Raw genomic sequence first — 24,715 nt, forward strand, 5'->3', positions numbered from 1 at the left:
GCTTTTTGTTTACCCAGGGATGCAGAGGTGTAGTTCTAAGGTTCTGTCATCTGTGAACGATGAAAATACGGAGCTAAGTTATATTTTCAGCCGGCTCTCCATAGCACAGCCATCCACAGAATGGGGCATTGCCCTACCAATGCCAGTCTCCCCTCAGCCAGCCCCCACCTGCCTGGCACAGACTGCCAGCTGCCTCCTCCTTAGTCTCAATGTTGCCCTTGGAGAAAGCAAGGAAGAGGATGGGGGCAAAAGCTAGAATTACTTGGCTGTGCCTTGTCTTTGGCTCTCTGGCGCCACCTACTGTCAGCCTCCGGCTTTTCACCCTACCAGTTCCAACAGGCACCAGCCACCACTGGGTAACCGTAACTGAGCTATGTCTGTCTGCGCCATACATTTAAAACTGAACCATACAGCCGTGGCTTTCCCCAAAGAACCCTGGAAACTATAGTTTGTTAAAAGTGCCGAGAGTTGCATATAGTATAAAATGGACCAAAGTTCCTGCCTGAGGTGAGATTTTGTATCCCACGATTCACGGTGTCCTTAGGATTCGTTGCCTCAGCACACTTGGATCAATCAGTCAAATCTTGATTACGGCCATAGAGCAGCATAAGTAGGGTGGGGTACAATCATTTAAAATCTGCAAAACAGTTTGGAAAGCTAAAAAGTATTAAAACAAGGTATATATAAAAGACTATAAGAATCTTAAAGAAGGGTTAGGAGCATTAAATGGATGTGGAAGAGCATAAAAGGTTAGTATCGTGGTACCTTGGTTTACGAACAGCCCTGTTTACGAACTATTCGGTTTACGAACTCCGCAAAACCGGAAATAGTGTCCTGGTTTGTGAACTTTACCTCTGTTTACGAACGGAAGCTGAATGGTGGAAGGGCGCTGGCGGCGGGAGGCCTCATTAGGGAAAGCGCGCCTCAGTTTAAGAACGGTTTTGGTTTAAAAACGGACTTCCGGAACTGATTAAGTTCGTAAACCAAGATCCCAGTGTATATAAAAGGCTATGGCTTATCAGTTTACAGAGCACTCTGATATAAGTGCACATCTTAAAGCCCTGTTCAGGGAAGTTTTTAACGTGTGATATTTTACTGTATTTTTGGTTTCTATGGAAGCCGCCCAGAGTGGCTGGGGAGGCCCAGCCAGATGGGCGGGGTATAAATAATAAATTATTATTATTATTTTTTATTATTAATTAATTAATTAAATCTAGTTTGTGGCACAGGTCATAATCCGATGAATTTTGTTGTTTTTTTTTAAATGAATATTTATTAGATTTTCCAATTTTATATAAACACAAAAAGAAAAAGAAAAAGAAAAATATTAAAAACAATTCAGTTTCAATAACAGTTTTTCAATCACATGTTTCTTTGACTTCCTCATACCTCCCCTTCTTGTTCTCTAGTTCACCTTATTAATTCAGCAAATCCTAATCTCTTAACATTCCTATTAAAATATAACCTTATTTTCCATTCAACTTTTTTTTTTAAATTTAGTAACATAAACAATTATAATCCCCATTATAATCCGATGAATTTTGAACGGTGCTACGCAGAACCTATGGGACGCTGGTGGCGCTGTGGGTTAAACCACAGAGCCTAGGACTTGCCGATCAGAAGGTCGGCGGTTCAAATCCCCGCGACGGGGTGATCTCCCGTTGCTCGGTCCCTGCTCCTGCCAACCTAGCAGTTCGAAAGCACATCAGAGTGCAAGTAGATAAATAGGTACCGCTCTGGCGGGAAGGTAAACGGCGTTTCCGTGCGCTGCTCTGGTTCACCAGAAGTGGCTTAGTCATGCTGGCCACATGACCCGGAAGCTGTACGCCGGCTCCCTCGGCCAGTAAAGCGAGATGAGCGCCGCAACCCCAGAGTCGGTCACGAGTGGACCTAATGGTCAGGGGTCCCTTTACCTTTTATGCAGAACCTGGCAACGTTATATGTTGTAGCAGGATTGGTATGTGAAAGCAGCAGGTGGGTAAAGAATTGTCCTGTGGGCCCTGGGTACTTATGGAGTAGTGGGGAGATGAAGCTTATATGGATGCCTCTATAATATAGGCACTGGAGAAGCACATGCTCTATTGTTTCTATTTGTCCAGAATCACAGGGACATTGTCTCTCCTGAGTGAGTAAGCAATCAGCCATACATTCTAAAGTCTAGTGCAGGGGTAGCCAACGGGATGCCCTCTGATCTGGATGCTATTGAACTGCCATCTCCCAAAGCCCTGGGGTCCTTTGGAGGAAACTATTGGGTGTAAATTTAAATAAATAAACAAGCCTCAGGTAGCATTGCCAGTGGCCAGGGATCTAACACACATTTAAAGCGTGTGACAGTCCTTCCTGAAGCATCTTGGAAGCTGTAGTTTCCCCCCGACATCTCTGTCAAATAAGTACAGTGGTACCTCGGGTTAAGAACTTAATTCGTTCTGGAGGTCCGTTCTTAACCTGAAACTGTTCTTAACCTGAAGCACCACTTTAGCTAATGGGGCCGCTGCGCCGCCGGAGCACAATTTCTGTTCTCATCCTGAAGCAAAGTTCTTAACCCGAGGTACTATTTCTAGGTTAGCGGAGTCTGTAACCTGAAGCATCTGTAACCTGAAGCGTCTGTAACCTGACGCTTATGTAACCCAATGTAACTGGGAATTAGGAATAAAGGGTTGCATGCTACAATCAGCTGTTTTTGCCTTCTGTGTACAAAAAACATTAGATTTCCACATTTGGCCACAAGGTGTCGGTTTTTCACCACAAACTATTCCGTCTGGCTGCTTCGCTTTTTTTACTGTTTGTGTTTCTGCATATTATTTGCGAGATTATCCCTAGCCCAAGAGACAGGTGGGGCTCCTCCACCTGAGAATAGTCCATTGAGGAGGAGGAAAACTCGGATAATAAGCCTCCGCTGCCTTGCGGGACATCTTCAGGAAAAGAAAAGAATAATAATAATATTCCCAAAAATAAGACCAGGTTATTTATGTATGCAACGTCAGCAGCAAGGGTTATAGTGGCAAAACACTGGAAAGCTAAAAATACACCCACTAAAGATGAATGGGTAGTCAAATTGTCTGAGTACTTGGAGTTCGCGAAGCTGACAGATGCAATAAGAGATAAACCTTAAAAGATGGTGAAAGAAGAATGGAAATGTTTAAATAATTATCTAGGGGACAAGGGTTCATCAAGAAATACCTGGTTATGTTTAGAATGATACCGCATAGAGAAATGCTCCCTGATACCAAGATGAAGGATTCTTTGGAATGCAGATAGAGAGAATTGATAAGAAAAATGATCTGTTGTGACCTTGATGGAAGCATACAATAGATGAGCCTTTTTGTGTTTTGGCTCATCTTCCTCTTTTTTTCTTTTTCTCCCCCCCCCCTCCTCCTTTCCTTTTTATTTTTTCTTTCCCATAATGGCTTATGTTTTATGCCATGTACTTTGATATTTTTTGTAGTTTTTTAGCTTTTCTCATTATTATTAAGGAATCTTCTTTTGTAATTTTGGTTGTCTATATTTATATGTATTTGTTTAAAGCAAAATAAAAGTATTTAATAAAAAATTTTAATAATAATAATAATAATAATAATAATAATAATAATAATAATTTATTTATTTATACCCCGCCCATCTGGCTGGGTTTCCCCAGCCACTCTGGGTGGCTTCAAACAAAATATTAACATCCTTAAGACACTGAATGTTGTTTTGTGCACCTCCTTGGCAACTGCTGCAGCCCAGCTGGTGCTAAACCTCTTGCTCTGCTTTCCTTTGGACCACATCCGTGAAGCCGAGAGGGGGTGTGTGTGTCTTATCCTCTGGGCAGCCCAGGACCTCCAAACACACTGCCCAGGCTTGTGCCCCTCAGAGGTCACTTGGGTGCTGTTATTAACAGTTTTTGGCTTCACCCTGGAGGCGCATTCCATTGTCAGCAATCCCAACCCCTTCTTTTAGACGCACCCTTTGGAGCAGGGAAGGGCAGCTATTCTTGCAAGGCATGCCAGAAGGCAGTTGCTTCATGCAAGAGATAAGTGTATCTCACTTCAATTGCAAATGGGTTTGTTACTTTGATCATGAGCAGAAGATCCAATCAAAGTCCCACTCCCGCTGGTAATGCTATTGCAACAAAGGGCGATTCCTCAAAGGCTTTAGAAGCACAGACTCTCCCCATGCCTATCGGAATCTCAGCCTCAGGGTATCAAAATCTGTAAAGTTTGGCTCTGGCATAGCAGCCAACTCCTATAAAATATTTCTGGGGGCCAGAAAGTGGCAAAGTGGATGGAAACTGCCATTCAAATGGTGTGCGTGTGCTGTGTCCTGTGATCAGTTATGTGGGTTGGATCATCCTCTGCCTCATCTGCAGATGTTGTGTGTCATCTTCTTTCTTCTTTGGTGATCACTTGTAGCTGCGTAAGATTGTCTTCCATACACTCGGTTTTAACAATAAGTCCATAAGTGACTGCGGAGGCCAATTCTGGATCCGCACGTCCTTTCACAGTGGGGACATTGGTTTTCGGGCAGGAGCTGATCATGGTGTAGATTTGCCAAGTGTGCCTTCCTCTTAGCACGTTTCTCCCTTGCGTCCTGAGTTCGAGAGTCTTCAGAGCCCATGACAACTTTGGTAAAGGCTATTCTCCAACTGCAGCACTCGCAGGCCAGTGTTTCCCACTTGTCAGTGTTTATACTACATTTTTTTTTTGATTTGCCTTGAGAGAGTCTTTGAACCTCTTTTGTTGACCACCAGCATTACGCTTTCCATTTTTAAGTTTGGAATAGAGTAGTTGCTTTGGAAGATGATAATCAGGCATCCTTACAACATGACCAGTCCAATGTGATAGGAATTTTATGGTCTTAGATATATGGCAATGTTCATAACCGCACATACATAGATCAACACAGGAAGGCCAACCTGGAACCATTTTGATTCCTAAACGGACCAAATGTTTTCTCTGCAAGGTCAAACTGGAAAAGTCTCCCCATTGTCTCTTTCCTCACAAATCCTGTCTTAAGGACACATTTAAGATATGAATAAGGTGTGAGCCTGTGACCTGGCCCAGGAAATAAGTATTTTACCACTACAAAAGAATGGCCAGGCTCCCCAGGCAATCCAATCAAGTAACTTGCCAGACAGGAGATAAACTGGGACAGGAGAAAAACAACATGCAAATGTTCTGTTTCAGATCGCCTTTTCTGGGATGTATCTGAGGAGTGGTCTTAGGTTACACCCCTTCTGTGATGAATGCATAATGTTTCTGGTGGTGGTCTTGATCTAGAGGATGGGAATTTCAAAAGTCTTTATAAGCCCTTGCACAGCATTTTTGGGGGTCCTCTTCTTCTCCTGCATGTGAGGGGAACACCCTGTTGCAACAGAGTAATAAAGATCAAGTTTACTAGCTGCTTTGCTTCTCAATATTCTCTGGTTGGCCTCTGTTATTTTCTCCTACCAATAGGGAACCTATGTAAGGACTCTATATGGGCTCTTGGATACCCCATAAGGGAAAAGGGCATATTTTTTATTTACAACACCAACGAAGTTGAGGTTGAAGAATCAGTGCTTCAACAGCATATTGCTGTTGCTCCTGGTTCTAACTTTTAAGCTGCTGTTCCGCTCCCTGCTTCCCCCAAAGAAAGGACAGACTAGCAGCTATGGTTCTTGTTGATTGCAAATTATGTTTATTATATGCAGTGCTTTTTTCTGGGAGTACGCAGGGGTACGCATACCCCTAAACATTTTGTGAATTTAAGTCTGGCCTCATTGAGGGGCAGTATATGAGTAGGAAAATGAGAGTACCCCAAAATATATATTTTTAGAAAAAAAGCAAGCACTGATTATCTGTGAAATGCAATAAAAAGCTTTTCTGAAATGCAGACACGCACTTGAATGCAGAATGCAGAATAAGAGCGGGGATGCGACCTTGCCTGAATTGATTGGCTCCCTGATTACAGTTGCCTCAATTCTCCATATATAGGGATAAGAATCGCAGATCTACACTTTGGAGCCTCGCAAGAGCTGATTGGCTGCCAAGTGAAGTAGCGTTGGCCCGCTCCCACCTATCCATTCACAACTATTATCCATTCATCAACAGAGCTGCAGTCTCTGACTGGCTACTTTTCTCGCGGCGGCGATTTTGATTTCGTTGCCTGCTGCTTCGGCTCCTCCTCTTGCTGCTCACCAGAGCTGCTCCGGATCAGGCAAAAAGGGGTCCCCTTGCTCCTTTCTCCGCCGGATTAGGAGCGCTACGAATTCCTGCTTTGGCCGGACGTGGAGACGGAAGGATTCTCCGGCTCGGATCCGCTTTGCTGACCGATCTCCTCCCTCAAGATCACTAAGGTGAGAGAGACTCATTGCTCAATAGGCGCTCCTCACCCAGCAGGACCCTTTTCCCCAGTATGTCGCGCGGAAGATACGTGTACACGGTCGTGTGAATGGCTTTTATTTTGCGATACCCCCTCTCTTTCCTTTGCTCCCTATCTCTGCTCTGCCCGGACTCGGAAAATAAAGGTAATCTTTTTCTCCGACCCCAGATCCGGATCAAGGAGTTGAGCGAGATTTATGGCTCAACAAGTTCGCGCGTAACGCTGCGGGCTCCTTGCGTGGGGATGGCCTCACGTGTAGACGATACGTGTGGGTGCGTTTTATTTAGCGATAGGAAGATGAATGACGGTGGTGGTTCCGCCCTGGCCTCGGTTTTGTCCTTCCTGGACATCCCTGGCGATTCTTTAAAAGAATCGGGACCGCAGGTCTCTTTCCGCGACCTGAGTGAGCTATAGAAAGGAAGATGAAATGAAGGGTTCAGATTTCTCAGAAATTGCTGTTAAATTAGAAAGAAAAACGGGGCGGGTTGGGGGGAGAGGCAGATGAATTTCTCAAGAAGCCGGAACTTCAATGTGTGTGTCCGTCTTGTCTCATCTGCTTTGCGTGCAGAAGGTCCCGGGTTCAAATCCTGCCACCTCCAGGTGCGGGTTTTTGGGGCGCGCGGGTGGGGGAGTTTAGCTCCCAAAAATTCCAGCCCCATCCACGCTCTTTTTAGCACTTCCCGCGATTGGCAGCGACGTGTTTGTGTTGCTGGATGTTTGTGTTGTTTGTGTTGCTGGATGAGTGTTTTAGGACTTTCCTATTGCACGCGGTTTTGCTCTCTGTTTGCACCTGGATTTTAACCGATTTAACCTCTCCATCTTTTACCTTGCTAGTTGGATAAGAGCCAAGTTTTTGTACACAGCAGCTAAGAAACGCGGCAAATAATACGGCGTCCACTTGTAATCTACATCATGGGAACCATGATTTTTAAAAATGAAGTTAAAAGTGCCTCTCTCACATCCAGCCCCGGTTTATCGCCTTTCCCATGTCGTTTAAACATAAACCTTTATTGTCAATTGCCTAGAGATTTTATTTTAAAAAGTGGTGTGTGTGTTAAATAAAATAAAATACAAACGAAGCTGTTTCTGGACCAGGGATTTTCCAACAAGCTTCAATGGCTAGCTTAAAAATATCCATGTTGATTTTCGATTGTATTTTGTGAATTGCTTGGAATGCAAATGGCAAACATTAAAATACCATTCAAGAAAAAATATATATGAAGGAACAAAATGCAATTGAAAACCATTGAACACAGGAGGAATCTGTCCCCCTTTGTGATGAGATTTGCCTTTCCTAAATACTTGAGGGAGGGTGATCATCTTTCTTTTCAGGGTGTAGGAGATGCATTTCTTCGATCCCACATATAAAATGTAATAAAACGTCAAACATTAAAAGCTTCCCGATACAGGGCTGCCTTCTGATGTCTTCTAAAAGTTGTGTATTTCTTTCATCTCCTTGACATCTGATGGGAGGGCGTTGCACAGGGCAGGTCCTACTGCTGAGAAGGTCCATGCGGATGGGGCAGGGCTTACATTTCCCATTAAAGTTCACAGGGATCCTGACTCTGCTCCATCTCTCTTCCAGGTGTGGCTGCTTCTGGAGAAGGAGAGTGGTCCCTTACAACAGGAGTGAAGCCATGGCTGAGGAGAGGTACAGGAAGAGGATCCGGAGTGAAGTCACCTGTTCCATCTGCCTCAGTTACTTTACTCGTCCGGTGGAACTGGGCTGCAGGCACAACTTCTGTGAAGCCTGCATCTTGAGATGCTGGGAGGAGTCTGGTGAGAGAACCAGGTGCCCCGAGTGCAGAAAGGCTGTAAAAACAGACTACAAGCAAAACAGGCTTCTCACAAATATGGTTGGAATCATCAGTGAGTGGGATCATTCTGAGGAGAGAGAGGCTCAAAGGAGGCGCTCGGATTGTCAGAGACACCAGAAGACCCTGGACCTCTTTTGCCAGGACGATGAAGCCCCCTTCTGTGGGGAGTGTGACACATCCCAAGGGCACAGCGGCCACAGGGTGGTTCCTGTGGAAGAAGCCTTCCAAGACTACAAGGTAAGAATGAACCATTCATAGGAACAGCTAGTATATATTATGGGAATTAAAATCAGATTTGTAGACTTGGAAGGGATCCATCCTGAGGATCATCTAGTCCAACCCCCTGCAATGCAGGAAGATGCTGTTGTCCCATAAGGAGATCGGACCTGCAACCTTCATGTTATAAGCACCATGCTCTAACAAACTGAGCCATTCAGCAATCAAGGTTAAAGGCTGTCCGCAAACCACTGTCTCCTCTGAGTGAGCGTTTATTCCTCTAATCCTAGGTGTGAGGGATGCAGTCTGCTGTCAACTGACTCTGCACATGCTCAGGAGGCCTCTCATCTAATTATTTTACACATCCTAAGATAGATATTGGCTTTTATGGGACTGAGGCTTGCTTTGCCTTATAAGACTCCACTAGATGTGTATATTAGGTATGATTATGTAAAAAAATAATAATTCAGCTGATCTAGAAAGATTGAACAATGTTAAGGTGGCCTTTCTAAAAAAAAGAAATGCAGCTCAAATGAGTGCACTTTGCAAACTGCCTTTCCTGTTTCAGAATCTAATTCAAAGCACAGAGCAAGCATTGCAAGTCTGGAAATAACTAATACATTGATTCATTTGGGATGGAAAGAAATGTACAATTGCTTTAAAAAGGCAATCAAATAATAAAATCTAGGAAGATGGCAGTTTGGGCATCTCAGAGATGCTTGCTGTTATAAAGTGGGAGTTGTGCAGTAGCTGGCATACTGGCGTAAATTTAAGATAAATATTTTAGGCGCACAAAATACAATGCATTGAAAAGTTTTAATAAAAAATTTAAGGTCACACACACATACTTCATAAATGTACCAAGCAAACACGCACATAAATATATAAACCACAAGTCTGAAGCAGCACAGGAAGACAGTCCTGAAACCATTTTGACTCCCAAACTGACCAAATGTTTTCCCTGCAAGGAGGGAGGGGGTGAGGGAACCTTCCCATTGCCTCAGGAATTGGGTAATCACCATTTCAAAGAAATGGCCAGACTACCAGGAAAGGCAATCAGATAAGGCATTATCAGATAACCTGGCAGACAGTAAAAACAACAACATTCAAATTCCTGTTGTAGATCACCTTTTCTGTGATGTAGCTATGATGATTGTGGGGAGTGGTCTTGGGCTCCAGGGCAGGGAATTTCAAAATGTCTATATAAGGGTGGGCACACCTTTGTTCTGGGTCCTCCTCCGCTCTCCTGCGTGTGGGGGAGCACCCTGTTGCAACAGCTTTAATAAAGATCAGGCTTACTAGCTGCTTTGCTTCTTAATATTCTCTGGTTAGCCTCTGTTATTTTCTCCTACCGATGGAGAACCTACAAAGGACTCTATAAGGGCAGATTTTGTTTGCAACAGTGTCAAAGGAGAATAGGAAAAAATAGTGTGATGGATCAGATCAAGAGGTGAAGATTTCTCCCCTTGGTTGTATTTCCATGTTAGCAAATCTATTTATATATACAGATACTGCCCTTCACAAAAAAACCCAACAACATTAGAGGCATAAAACAATGCTGCTTTCTCCTGTTGCCAGCCCTAAACTATGCAAAGAACTCAAGATTCGTGAGTTTTAAACCAGTTGTATTAATATAAGTCTATCACTGGTGCTTGATCTTAGGCTATTAGTGCAGGACCTGGTGTGCTGTTTCACAGGAGGAGCAGATTTCAGATTTACAGTCAAAGTTGAGATCCACGTGCTTGGATAAATGCAATATATATATATATTTTACAATTTTTTTTACAAAATACGTCTTTCAACGTATAAAATGCTGTAAATTTTAGATCTTCCCTCCATATTTTTCCCCATGATGCCAATTGGATATTATATCCAATGTCCCTTGCCCATTGTATCATTACTGATTTCACTTCATCTTTAGTATACCATTCTAACAACAATTTATACATTTTTGAAACCAATTTTAAATTATTCTCCAATAATTCTTTTTTGAACCTTGAAGTTTCTGTATTAAAACCACTCCTTCTATCTTTCATAAACACATCATTTAGTTGGTAGTATTGCACCCAGTATGTTACCAAATGTCCTCCATTTTTTATTTTCAATTGATCATCTACTTCAAATAACAACTCTATATAAGTTACCCACTCACTTTTTGCATTAAGTTTTTTCACAGATAATGCTTCCAGTGGTGAGAGCCACCAGGGTGTTTCTGTTCCAATATTTTTTTTTACTTGTCCCACAGTTGGTAGATCTATGTTCTTACAATGTGGTTTAGGAAACCTTTATGCACTTTTGTCTTTTCATACCATTAATATGCATGCCAACCAAATCTATTGTTGTGACCTTCTAAATCCAAAATATCCACATTCTTTAAATCAATCCAGTCCTGCAGCCAGCATAGACAGGATGCCTCATAGTATATTCTCAAATCTGGCAGGGAGAAGCCACCACTTTCCTTAGTACAGTAGTACCTCCAGTTACGAAAGGGATCTGTTCCAGAGGCCTGGCTGCATCCCAAAAAAACCGCAACTAGACTGCCGTTTCTGTGCAGGCGCACAGTGCGATTTGGCGCTTCTGCACAGGCGCAAGCGGCGAAACTTGGAAGTAACCCGTTCTGGTACTTCCGAGTTGCTGTGGGACGCAACTTGAAAAGACGCAACATGAAGTGGATGCAAAACGGGGTATGACTGTATTTGTTAACAATTTATACTTTCTTCTTGGTTTTCTTCCCCTGCCAGAATAAATTTAGAGATAGCTCAACATTTCTCCATAACACTCATCAGTTACAACTCTCGTAGGCTCAATACTCTGGATTTAAGCAGGCTCTTAAATCTCAAAAACTGGGGAACAATAACATAATTCAACTGTCCTCTCGCTTTCCTTTTCTTCTCTCTGTCTCACGGATGATTATGATAGTTATCGCCTAGAAACCTCTCACCACGACCCAAATGGGAACTTTGGCTTTTCTTTTCAGGATCAGCTCTGCAGGGGCCTGGAGACTCTGAAGGGGATGAAGGCAGAATACCTGAGGTATAATAGAAGAACAGAAGACACCATTCAAAAGCTGCTTGTAAGTGTCGCTCTTACTGGGAAGTAAGCAAATAATCAAAAGAACTAGTGTTTGGTGGGGGGATAAAAAATTACACCCTGAAGCCATCAGGTAGCTCCATTCTTTTAGATGTCTATTTATTTGGGGGCACCTGTTCTGATGGGAAGGAAAATTTTCCTTTGCTTGAAAACTGACGCATCATCTGTGAAAATACAAAAATTCAGAAGCACCCAGCCTGTTCCCCTGCAGTAATCCTCAAACCCTCTTTATGCTGCAGAAGGAGTGGCAATGTTGCTAACAGCCTGTTTTTCTTTCCATCTTTCTTGCAGGAGAAACTAATGTCTCATAGGCAGAAGATGAAGGATGAATTTAAGCAACTACATTTGTTTATGGAAAAATGGGAAAACCAGCTGCTGAAGAAGATGGAAGAGATGGAGAAAGAGATTACAAGGAAATTGAATGAGCATCTGGGCTGGTTCTCCAGAGAACTTGACTCTCTTCAAAATATCATCCGGGAGCTGGAGGAGAAGCATCAGCAGCCCCCCAGTGAATTCCTGCAGGTAGGAGAGTGGCATAAGCAGCCCAAGCTTTTCTCCAGGTCAAGGCCACGACCAGACCAGTCTCTGCCTCTATCATTATACAAGAATGACGTTGCTTGGTTTTGTAGAGCTGGTAGCCGGTTCTCTTATGTTAGGTGCAGGAGCATCTAAGAGGACAAGGGAGAATGCGCACCTTAATTTGTTACTTAACAATGATGGAATCAGATGTTTTCTGCTCTTGGCTGATGATGGGTCTGCTGCTGGCTCCCAAATTAGTGGTGTTGCCTTCCTGGCCTGCTTGTGGACTGGGTGTATCCCTTGGCCTGATCCCTGCAATGAACAGAGCCCTATTTTGTGCCTTTTAAGGTGTGGGACAGTTTGTCATTTCAGGGCTTCTTTTAAGTTTTCCCTTCTGTGGTTATATTACCTGAGTTGGGCTGAAAATAGGTGGACCCTTGGTCTGATCCTTTACTGGTCCTCTTTTGTTCCTGCTCAGGGCTTCATTTAAGAGGCTGTGTTCTGATTTTATGACATTACCCTGCTTGGACTGGGGCATGGGGCATGGGCTTCGATGTATGGCCAGTCGTGGATGCTGAGTTCTCTTCTTTTTCTCTTTCCCCTGCAGGATGTTAGAAGCACTTTGCAGAGGTAAGCAGATCCCTCTTCTTTTCCTTTGTGCTTTGTGGTTCTGTGAAGGATATGGACTGCAGGAAAAACACCCGTTGTTCCCAAGGGGACAGTATGGGCCTTTGTGACCTCCAACTTTTAATAAATCAATAGGGGCCCACTTTTTCTAAAGTTCCTATTTTCACTTCCAAACTTCCTTTTATCAGTTTCTATCTCTCATTTCTGATTCTCTTTCCTTTCTTTCTGTTTCCACCTGGTCGTCTCAACTGTCTTCCCAAACAGGGATGTATCTAAGAAAGTAACAAACCATTGTTCACACTTTTATTCCCTGCACTGCTTATTTCAATATACGTTTCAGCTGTCCTCTTCTTTTTCACCTTGAATCTGACCAGCCAGTTTCTTGAGACCTTTGTGATCCTCTCCTCCTATTGGTTCCTTTGGGAATTTGAGGTTGGATGGAGAGCCAGCTGGCATATTTAAACCTTTTATTTCTCCACAGGCATGAGGGGAGACAGGCATTTGAGCCTCCCAAAATTTTCCCTCCAGAATTTATGTGGAAAATCTTGGACATCTTTGAAATATATCCATTTCTGAAAGCTGTTGCGGAGCAGTTCAAAGGTATTGGCAGCAAGAATTTCATGCTGGATATTGAATTGGTCCATATGGGGTTGAGGAAAAACTCAAGGTGTCCTCCATAATGCTAGGAGAGCCAGAAAAATTGAACTTGAGGGTCAGTAGGGAAGGTAACTTTAAATTTCACTGAGGGAGAAAGGAGGTCCAGCAACCACAGCTCAAAATGCCATTTGCTGAGACTGCCTCTCTCAGCCTGGTGCCTTCCGTTTGTTTTGGACTCCAACTCCCATCAGCCCAGTTGATAATTGAAGTCCAACTTCCTCATCTCTGGTCTTCATCATCTAAGCATGAAGGCAACATGTTTATTTCTTCAGCAACAGTGTCTTACCCACATGCAGATTTATGCAGGAACACTTGAAAAAACTCACACACCTCTGTGGCTGAAGCTTTGTATGACTTAAGGCCCACTGAATTTGGTGAGGGGGGTGTGTGTTCGCAAGAATATTGTGGTGAATTTAACGATCAGTTTGGTAGTTTCAATGACACTCTGTCACAACTCGTGTTTACCAGGCCTTAGGCTCCAACACTTTAAGGCAATAACCTTAAGAGGCACCTTGCTAAGATTTTCAAAAGCAGACAGCAGCTATCCCTGCATATGCTGAGAGGCAAAAAGTGTAATAAGCAGAAGTCAAATGTGATTATTTGGAAACAAGTGAAAAGACAAACAAGGTTCTGGAAACTGAGGAATGGTTGAGGGAGTTAGGTAGGTTTAGCCTGGAGAAGAGCAGACTTAGAGGACGATATGGTAGCCATCTTCAAATACCTAAAGGGCATGTAAGATGGAGCAAGATTGTCTTCTCCTGCTCTGGAGGGTAGGACTCAAACCAACGGCTTCAATTTACAAGAAAGGAAATCCAGACTAAACAATGATATCACCTTTTCTGTGCTATAACATTAATTAATACCACGACGGTGTGTGATACTTAATCTCTCTTGCTTTCCATTTCACAGGCACTCTAACATCAGGACTCTCTCTGAAGAAAGGTAAGCTGAGGAGCCTCAATCAAGCAATCATTTTATTTGCACTTCCTCTTTCCAAAGTTAAGCCCATGCTCAAGGGGGCTGGTAACATATAAATAATTACATAATAACACAAAATAGTCATATGCAATGAATAAAACATTAAAAAGTACACAACCAAATTGAACAACTTCCACCTAAATCATAAGATCAAAAATAAAGAAGTAACATAAATAGTAGCTGCAAAAGCCCTAACCGATGCCCAAACCCAAGAGTCTGTTTGACAGCCTCAGCTTTTGTAGCTGGAGTCAGTCTTGGTCAGGGGGAATAGGCTTGCAAGGCAGGGAGCAGGTCTTCAAGGGCTCACGGTCAAGATGGTCTGACAGAGAACCAGTAGGGAATGTCTGCTCTTTCAGGAAGCTTTCTGCTTCCATCATCCCTGCTTGCGGGCTCTGAAACCATCACTGCATTAATTAAGGATAGCGGAAAAAGTTATCCATCGGGGGAGCTGTTCCGGCCAGTGTGTCGATAGCTGGTGGGGCCACAGTGGACAGAACCAGTGTCCAAAGCCACTCCTTTTCTAAGATCCCAACCTTTTTATTGCTCCCCTTCTTCGTCCTTGGTCAGTTGGCTGTTGGGAGAGAGAATGGTGGCTTCAAAGAGCTTTTGAAGTTGGACAGAGGGCCAAAGCTGGGCTACGCTAGCAGCGAAGCCACGGGGAGGCCCAGAGTCCAGGCAGGAAAGGAACCCCCTTCCTCAATGATCCCTGGAGTGGATCTAAGCTCACAATGTCTATCCTCCCAGCTGATTCCTCTTTGCTTTTCTCTTCCTTTGTCTCCTCGCGACGCCAATAGCAAGTGTAACTCTGGACCCGGACACCGCTCATCCCCACCTGATCCTGTCCGAGGATCGTCGAAGTGCGAGGTGGGAAGAGGCACATCAAGAGCTGCCGGACAATCCCGAGAGATTCAGCGGACATCCCTTCGTGCTGGGGTGTGAGGAGTTTACAGCAGGGAGGCACTACTGGGAAGTCACCATGGACATTTCGGGTGAATGGGCTGTGGGGGTCGCCCGGAAGTCTGTGAGGAGAAAGGGCATGCTCTATTTTACCCCTGAGGAAGGCATCTGGGGACTGAGGCATCTGCGTAGCCTGCCTGCTGTGAAGCAGAGGAGGATCTGGGTGGCTGTCAATTATGCAGTGCGCCAAATTCTCTTTTTTGATGCTGATACAGGCAAGTCACAGTACGTTACAATGGCTGAATTCTCTGGAGAGCCCCTTCTGCCTATATTTTGGGTGGGGCCAGAAACCTGCCTTGAACTGCCTCCGGTGACACACTAGTCTGGCCACCCCTCCAGAAAAAAAAGAGAAATGTGTGGAAAAGTAGCTTCCAGATCGTTCCTTGATTTTTTTTTTTAAAATCAAAGGATTGTGTGCGCTTCTGTGTGTAAACGACATTAAAGAGATGACAACAAGTGCTAGAATGTGTCAGATTATTTTTCCATTGCATATCTGCTTGCCTCACCTCATGGTCTTGGTGCCTGAGGATATATCAGGCATCCCCCAAGACTTCTGGCCTAGGGGCACCTTTGCAATCCAGGAGACCATGGCAGGGAGCACAAATTACCAATTTCACAAAACAGAAACACGCAGTGTTAGAAAGCTTAGATATATAAGCTAATTCTAAATGGCACCTTAAACCTATGTTACCGTCGCCACAGTGGAATGTGCGGGCGCCATTTTGGCAGAGGCAATGCCATTCGTTATCATTATTATGCCTATTCATTTTGTTTCTAATAATAATAATAATAATAATAATAATAATAATAATAATAATAATATCTTTATTGTCATTGCCCCCTCTCAGGGACAACGAAATTACTTGACTGCTCCATAAAAACACTAATACTGCTTTTTAAAGAAAAAAATCTCAAAGAGGTTTACAACACATTAAAACATTGATAAATCACCTCTTTTGCATACCTCCTTAAGAAAGCTTAAGAGTGGCTGGGGGAACCCAGCCAAATGGGCGGGGTAGAATTAATAATAATAATTTATTATAGCTAGAGGGGCACCCAAGATTCACATGGTCACAGTTTCTAACACTGCAAATGGGATGACTGCACAAACCCCCAACAAGAGGGAAAATGCCTAGAACGTTCTCTCTCTTTTTAAGGGGGGGGGACAGAAAAAAACACCTGGCAACCCCCTCTCAAAATAGAGGAAGCTGCAATGGAGTAACAGCACTTTCTCTCCCTAGGCCAGCCCTTTGTTTCCTTTTCCCTCAGGTGAAATCCCCAGTAGAGAACGAATCACGAGCGACAGTGGGCTTTTCTTTTGGGAAAACAGGTTGCAAACAAACTTGATTATAACAGGTGTAAACTAGGAGTTTTGGTTCTTCCACTGAAATATAACAACCTGTGCTGTTGCTTTTCATTAAAATGAATATGGTTTCAAGTTGTAGGCTGTATGCAGTTCAGGCTTAAGTTTACTTTCTTTTACACATCTTCCATAGATCAGACTTCTCCCCACACACTTCAGGAATTTAGGATTTTAAGTGGACTGTTTCCTTACAGACCCTCAAATCCTCCTTTGCCTCAGAATCACGACTGCCCTTTCCTGTCAGAGTATTCCCTCTGAGGACCCTTTTTCCTGTAAACACTGTGTGGGAGTGTGTCTTTTCTATTTTAACAGTGTTCTGCGATTCAGAACTTGGGAATATATACTGTCAGTTCTTTGCTTTCCTCAGCTCTACCCCCTGTCAGAAGAAGAATCCCTCTCACAGACCCCATGAATCCCTCACACCTTCTCTCACTTTACTCCAACTGCCTCCCTTGGAACTCTGGCCAATCAGGATCTGTTGCTAGGCAACTTTGCAGGCAGGGAGGGGAAAAAAACCCACTAGCAGACTCAACCAGCTCAGTAAACAAACTCTTCCGTCACAGAAGCTCCCCCCCAACCCCCCCCCCCATTAATTAAAATAGAATAAAATCGTGGTGGACGAAAAGCATGAAACAGGGTGTCTGAAGGGGTGGTTGTGCCCAGGAGTGCGTCACTGGGGACTCCAGCACCACAAACAGCAGCCCATAAATATAAAGTCCTTTGGGCATCATCAGTCTGAGGGGTGAGCTTACTTCACTCCTCAGTTTGTAGTCCACACTCAAGGCTGCCCAGAAAATACAGAGTAACTCTGATATCCTCGTAATATTATTTATTGCTATCTTGTGTGGAAAGACACACTTTGCTTCGCAGGAGCCACATTACACCTTGCCCAGGAATCATGCTTCAGTTGCCTGGGCCTTTCCCCTTGAATTTGAACTCTAGCCCTGGGCAAATTATCTTCGCCACCTCTCCCTTGCATGCCTCAGGCCAGGGGTCAACAACCTTTTTCAGCTGTGGGTCTTTTTCATCCCCTGTCCCTCAGACCTTGTGGGGGGCCGGACTAAATTTTTTTTTTTGGGGGGGGGGGGAATGAACGAATTCCTATGCCCCACAAATAACCCAGAGATGAATATTAAATAAAAGCACACATTCTCCTCATGTAAAAACACCAAGCAGGCCCCACAAATAACCCAGAGATGCATTTTAAATAAAAGGACACATTTGACTCATGTAAAAACACGCTTATTACTGGACCGTCTGTGGGCCGGATTGAGAAGGCGAATGGGCCAGATCTGGCCCACAGGCCTTAGGTTGCCTACCCCTACCTCAGGCCCTGCTCTCTTCACAGAGAACGTGATCAGAAGCTACCATGGCTGAGCTCTCCCTTCCCTGACAGAGGCAGCAGGCCCCCGAACTGCAGGGAAGTGCGAGCATGAGAATGCTGCAGGGCTCAGGGCCAGGCTTATGCGCGTCCTCCATCTTCCCCAAGTCCCTTCAGCATCTCCACAGAACTCTTTCTTTGCAATGAAGCCTTTGGCTTTCCCTCCCTCAGTGGACCTGCTCAACTGCAGCTTTTCTCTCTAGATCAGGGGTCAGCAAACTTTTTCAGCAGGGGGCCGGTCCCCTGGCCCTCAGACCTTGTGGGGGGCCAGACTATATGGGGGGAAATGAATGGATTCCAATGCCCCACAAATAACCCAGAGATGCATTTTAAATAAAAGCACACATTCTACTCATGCAAAAACTGATTCCCGGACCGTCCGCAAGCCGGATTGAGAAGGCGATTGGGCCGCATCCGGCCCCCAGGCGTTAGTTTGCCTACCCATGCTCTAGATCAAGTGAGAGGAATCTTTAGCCCTCCTGATGCTGAGAGCCAGTGTGGTGTCGTGGTTAGAGTATTGGAGTAGGAGACCTGGGTTCAAATTCGCACTGAGCCTTGAATTTTATTCATACACCACCCATCTGGCTGGGTTTGGGGTCTGGAGCACCTTTTCCTACACCAGATTATACACCCCCATACGCTTTATACACCCCCATATTGTTGCAGAAATAAATGGATACACAATACTACGCACCCCCAAGAGGCGGTTGCCAAGGTTTGCTTTGTCTTTTTTTAAAAAGAGAAGATTTATGCGTTGTCGTTTGGTGCTGCAGTCGCCAGCGACGCACCTCTGGGCACGATCACCCCTTCTGACATTCTGTTTCATGCTCTTCATTCACCCCTACTTTATTCTATTTTAATGAATGGGATGGGGGGGGGCTTCCTGTATTTTGAGAGGGGGTGGCCAGGGTCTTTTTTGTCTCTTTAAAAATAAGAATGTTCTAGGCATTTCCCCTCTTGCTGGGGGTTTGGGTGATCATCCCGTTTGCAATGTAAGAAATCCCCCAGGCAGGTTTTGCAACTGGCGCAGGCCCAATTGCGACCACGTGATTTCTGGAAGGCCTCTCTAGCTAGCTTCTTTTTAATTTTTTTTTAACTTGTAAAATCAAATAAAAACTAAGGAAGAGAAAAGATTATCACATTACCAAATAGAGAGATTTCTCTGAATCCCTCGACTTCCCACCTTCCCCTCCATGGGTCTTATTGTCTACATTTTCAACTACATATTATTACATAATCCATATTTTCTATCTGTCCATAATATCTATTGTATTAGTTACATTACAGGTGTTATTAAAATCCTGCTAATGTTTTCATCTGCTTACAGTGGCCCCCTAAATAAATTATAAACTTTCCCCATTCTTTCTTGAAATTATTGTCTTCTTGATTCCTGAGCTTTCCGGTCAGTTTTGCCATTTCGGCATATTATAACAGCTTGATTTGCCATTTCTCTCTGGCCGCTCTAGCTTTCTTAAGGAGGTATGCAAAAGAGATTATTTATCAATGTTTTAATGTGCTGTAAACCTCCTTGAGATTTTTTTCTTTAAAATATAAAGCTGTATAGAAACAAAATGAAACAGAATAATGATAACGAATGGCATTGCCTCTCCCAAAATGGTGCCCATACATTCCATTGTGGTGACTGTAACATAGGTTACATTTGGCGATTCGCTTATATATCTAAGCTGCATATTTCTGTTTTGTGAAATTGGTAATTTGTGCCCCCTGCCATGGTTTCCAGGATTGCCAAAGGTGCCCCTAGGCCAGATTTAGCCTCAGGCTCCCAGATCATGAGGCGAGGCAAGCCAAGCAGATATGCAATGGGAAAATAAAAAATCTGACACATTCTAGCACTTGTCATCTCTTTAATGCCATCTACACACAGAAGCGCACACAATCCTTTGATTTTTTTAAAAATCAAGAAATGATCTGCGAGTTACTTTTCCACACATTTCTCTTCCTTTTCTGGAGGGGTGGCCAGACTAGTGTGTCACCGGAGGCAGTTCAAAGCAAGTTTCTGGCCCCATGCAAAAGATGGGCAGAAGGGGCTCCCCAGAGAATTCAGCGTTTGCAAAGGTCTTGAGTAATTCTCCTGTATCAGCATCAAAAAAGAGAATTTGGCGCCCTGCATAGTTAACAGTCGCCCGGAACCTCCTCAGCTTTGGCGCAGGAGGCGGCAGAGAGCGGCTGGTAGACCTGCCCTTGACATCTGTCAGCCCCATTCCCCAGATGCCTACACCAGGGTAAAAGCTGTCCAAGCCCTTTCTCCTCACAGACTTCCGGGCGACCCCCACAGCCCAGATGTCGTCAGTTCCTATGGTGACTTCCCAGCAGTGCCTCCCTGCTGTAAACTCCTCACACGCCAGCACGAAGGGACGTCCGCTGAATCTCTCAGGATTGTCCGGCAGCTCTTGATGTGCCTCTCCCCACCTCGCACTTCGACGATCCTCAGACAGGATCAGGTTGGGATGAGCGGTGTCTGGGTCCAGAGTTACACTTGCTATTGGTGTCGCGAGGAGACAAAGGAGGAGAAAAAAGAGGGATCAGCTGGGAGGATAGACATTGTGAGCTTAGATCCACTCCAGGGATCATTGAGGAAGGGAGTTCCTTTCCTGCCTGGACTGTGGGCCTCCCTGCGGCTTCGCTGCTAGGGTGGCCCAGCTTTGGCCCTCTGTCCTATTTCAAAAGCTCTTTGAAGCCACCATTCCCTCTCCCAATAGCCAACTGACCAAGGACGAAGAAGGGGAGCAATAGAAAGCTGGGATCTCAGAAAAGGAGTGACTTTGGACACTGGTTCTGTCCAATGTGGCCCCACCAGCTATCGGCACATGGGCCCCAACAGCTCCCCCCGATGGATAACTATGATTGATTGATTGATTGAGGCTCCTCAGCTTACCTTTCTGCAGAGACAGTCCTGATGTTAGAGTGCCTGTGAAAGGGAAAGCAAGAGAGATAAAGCATCAGACCGTCCTGCTGTTAATGAATGTTATAGCACAGAAAAGAGTCAGCTGATATCATTGTTTAGTCAGAATCCCCTTTCTTGTAAATTGAAGACATTGGTTTGAGTCCTACCCTCCAGAGCAGAAGACAATCTTGCTCCATCTTACATGCCCTTTAGATATTTGAAGATGGCTATCATATCGTCCTCTCAGTCTGCTCTTCTCCAGGCTAAACATACCCAACTTCCTCAACCATTCCTCGGTTTCCAGAACCTTGTTTGTCTTTTCACTTGTTTCCAAATAATCACATTTGACTTCTGCTTATGAGATCTTTCGTCTCTCTCAGCATACACAAGGATAACTACTATCTGCTTTTGAAAATCTGCCTCTTAAGGTTATTGCCTTAAAGTGTTGGAGACTAAGGTCTGGCTAAACTTGTGTTATGACATAGTGTCACTGAAACCACCAAGCTGATCATTTCCGTCTTGAAATCCAGAACATGGGAAGTCCAATTGAAATTAATTAATTTGGACTCTATAATTGGCTGTATTGTTTTTTGTTTTTTAATGTGGTAAGATGTGGCTTGATTTGTTATTAATATGGATCCCCCCCTCTTTATTGGAAAATAAATAAAAATTATTTACCAAAAATAGAAACTACCGAACTGATCATTATATCCATCACTATATTGTTGCACACAAACCCCCTGGCCGATTTTAGTGGGCCCTAAATCATACAAAGCTTCAGCCACAGAAGTGTGTGAGTTTTTTCAAGTGTCCCTGCATAAATCTGCATGTGTGTGAGACACTGTTGCTGAAGAAATAAACATGTTGCCTTCATGCTTAGATGATGTAGACCAGAGAGGAGGAAGTTGTGGCCTTCACAATGTTGTTGGACTCTGATTATCAGCTGGGCTGATGGGAGTTGGAGTCCAAAACAAGCAGAAGGTACCAGGCTGAGAGAGGCAGTCTCAGCAAATGGCATTTTGAGCTGTGGTTGAAAGACCTCCTTTCCCCCTCAGAGAAATTTAAAGTTACCTTCCCTACTGACCCTCAAGTTCAATTTTTCTGGATCTCCTAGCATTACAGAGGACACCTTGAGTTTTTCCTCAACCCCATATGGACCAATTAAATATCTAGCATGAAATTCTTGCTGCCAATACCTTTGAACTGCTCTACGACAGCTTCCAGAAATGGATTTATATCATGGAGGTCCCAAACTTTCCACACCAATTCAAGAGGGAAAATGTTGGGAGGCTCAAATGTCTGTCTCTCCTCATGCCTGTGGAGAAATAAAAGGTTTAAGTATGCCAGCTGGCTCTCCATCCAACCTCAAATTCCCAAGGAACCAATAGGAGGAGAGGGGAGAGGATCACAAAGGTCTCAAGAAACTGCCTGGTCAGATTCAGGGTGAATAATAAGAGGACAGCTGAAACGTATATTGAAATAAGCAGTGCAGGGAATAAAAGTGTGAACAATGGTTTGTTGCTTTCTTAGATACATCCCTGTTTTGGAAGACGGTTGAGACTACCAGGTAGAAACAGAAAGAAAGGAAAGAGAATCAGAATTAAACAAGAGATAAAAACTGAGAAAAGGAAGTTTGGAAGTGAAAAGAGGAACTTTAGAAAAAGTGGGCCCCTATTGATTTGTTAAAAGTTGGAGGTCACAAAGACCCATACTGTCCCCTTGGGAACAACGGGTGTTTTTCCTGCAGTCCACATCCTTCACAGAACCGCAAAGTGCAAAGGAAAAGAAGAGGGATCTGCTTACCTCTGCAAAGTGCTTCTAACATCCTGCAGGGGAAAGAGAAAAAGAAGAGAACTCAGCATCCACGACTGGCCATACATCGAAGCCCATGCCCCATGCCCCAGTCCAACCAGGGTAATGTCATAAAATCAGAACACAGCCTCTTAAATGAAGCCCTGAGCAGGAACAAAAGAGGACCAGTAAAGGATCAGACCAAGGGGTCCACCTATTTTCAGCCCAACTCAGGTAATATAACCACAGAAGGGAAAACTTATTAAAAGAAGCCCTGAAATGACAAACTGTCCCACACCTTAAAAGGCACAAAATAGGGCTCTGTTCATTGCAGGGATCAGGCCGAGGGATCCACCCAAGCCAGACCCCTCTTGGCAAGAGCAGATTCTGTGAAGCTCACAAACAGGCCAGGAAGGCAACACCACTAATTTGGGAGCAGACCCATCATCAGGCAAGAGCAGAAAACATCCGATTCCATCATTGTTAAGTAACAAATTAAGGTGCGCATTCTCTCCTTGTCCTCTTAGATGTTCCTGCACCTAACATAAGAGAACCAGCTACCAGCTCCACAAAACCAAGCAACATCATTTTTGTATAATGATAGAGGCAGAGACTGGTCTGGTCGTGGCCTTGACCTGGAGAAAAGCTTGGGCTGCTTATGCCACTCTCCTACCTGCAGGAATTCACTGGGGGGCTGCTGAAGCTTCTCCTCCAGCTCCCGGATGATATTTTGAAGAGAGTCAAGTTCTCTGGAGAGCCAGCCCAGCTGCTCATTCGATTTCCTCGCAATCTCATCCTCCAACTCTTCCATCTGCTTCAGCAGCTGGTTTTCCCATTTTTCCAAAAACAAGTGTAGCTCCTTAAACTCACCCTTCATCTTCTGCCTAGCTGATATTACTTTTCTCTGGAAGAAACATGTGGAAAGAAAAACAGGCTGTTACCAACATTGCCACTCCATCTGCAGCATAAAGAGGGTTTGAGGATTACTGCAGGGGAACAGGCTGGGTGCTTCTGAATTTTTGTATTTTCACAGATGATGCGTCAGTTTTCAAGCAAAGGAAAATTTTCCTTCCCATCAGAACAGACGTCCCCAAACAAATAGGCATCTAAAAGAGTAGACCTTCCTGATGGCTTCAGTATGTTATTTTAATTCTCTCCCAAGCCTTAATTCTTTTTCTTATTTGCTTACTTCCCTGTAAGAGCGACACTTACAACCAAGAATAAACTTTTATCTCCTGTCCATGTTTTTTTCGCCCGAATTTCTTCCTCCTCCTTCTTCAGAGTCTTCAGGAACCCGCAGAGCTGATCCTGAAAAGAAAAACCAAAGTTTTCATTTGGGTCCTGATGAGAGGTTTATTGGAGATAATCATCAAAATCATCGTTGAGACAGAGAGAAGAAAAGGAAAGCGAGAGGACAGGTGAATTATGTTATTGTTTCCTGGTTTTTGAGACTGCAGAGCCGGCTTCTGCCATCCAGAGTATTGAGCCTACGACAGATGCAACTGATGAGTGTTATGGAGAAATGTTGAGAAAAGACCCAGAAAGCCCCTTCTCCAGAAAATGTCATCCTCTTTCTATCACAGGTTGGATTTCCTTCTTTTTTTTTAAATTATCATTCAAACAATTTGCCCACTAATGCAAATAAAAGCTACCATACTGCAGGATGGGTATGGTGGCTGAGAAAGTGTTGTCATGTTTGTCCTGGAAAGCATTGTTGATATTCTAACATGCAAGGAGCGGAAGAGTTTATGTCAACCCTGCAGTCTAGGATTGCTACGAAGTCTTAGTCCCTGCGGGTTATTTTTTTTAGGGAATGCAATTGTGGGGGTTACTTGATTGTTGCAGCATTGGGGCCGGCAGGGGTTTGTTAAAGCTGTTGGAATACACTGCTTGCACTGCAAGCCTAAGATCAAACACCAGTGGTAGACCTACATTAACACAACTGGTTTAAAACTCATGACTCTTGAGTTCTTTGCATAGTTTAGGGCTGGCAACAAGAGAAAGGAGGGTTGTTTTATGCCTCTAATGTTTTTTGTTGTTGTTGAAGGACAGTACTTGTATATATAAATAGA

At 44.1% G+C, this 24,715-nt stretch overlaps 2 protein-coding genes and 1 long non-coding RNA gene across 3 annotated transcripts; 1 reads left to right on the forward strand and 2 right to left on the reverse strand.

Annotated features, from left to right (window-relative positions):
• The first annotated feature begins 10,180 nt into the window (after window positions 1-10,180).
• LOC310757126 (tripartite motif-containing protein 10-like) lies at window positions 10,181-15,965 on the forward strand. Its single transcript, XM_083602322.1, has 6 exons — window positions 10,181-11,448; window positions 11,757-11,987; window positions 12,592-12,614; window positions 13,093-13,211; window positions 14,178-14,210; window positions 15,041-15,965. The coding sequence occupies exons 1-6, from the start codon at window positions 11,389-11,391 to the stop codon at window positions 15,523-15,525; spliced, it is 951 nt and encodes a 316-aa protein (XP_083458448.1). The 5' UTR covers window positions 10,181-11,388; the 3' UTR covers window positions 15,526-15,965.
• LOC310757376 lies at window positions 12,830-17,076 on the reverse strand. The gene is made up of 2 exons (XR_014545122.1): window positions 16,088-17,076; window positions 12,830-15,977 (listed from the first exon to the last, which is right to left on the reverse strand). It is a non-coding gene; the product is annotated as an uncharacterized lncRNA (long non-coding RNA).
• A 2,643-nt stretch (window positions 17,077-19,719) lies between these two features.
• Window positions 19,720-24,285, reverse strand: LOC310757154 (E3 ubiquitin-protein ligase TRIM7-like). The gene is made up of 5 exons (XM_083602365.1): window positions 23,317-24,285; window positions 22,656-22,678; window positions 22,049-22,167; window positions 20,844-20,876; window positions 19,720-20,447 (listed from the first exon to the last, which is right to left on the reverse strand). The coding sequence occupies exons 1-5, from the start codon at window positions 23,518-23,520 to the stop codon at window positions 19,930-19,932; spliced, it is 897 nt and encodes a 298-aa protein (XP_083458491.1). The 5' UTR covers window positions 23,521-24,285; the 3' UTR covers window positions 19,720-19,929.
• Between the last annotated feature and the right edge of the window lie 430 nt (window positions 24,286-24,715).

Source organism: Podarcis filfolensis, assembly GCF_964270895.1.
Source record: "Podarcis filfolensis genome assembly, chromosome: 2".
Taxonomy (NCBI): Eukaryota; Metazoa; Chordata; class Lepidosauria; order Squamata; family Lacertidae; genus Podarcis; species Podarcis filfolensis.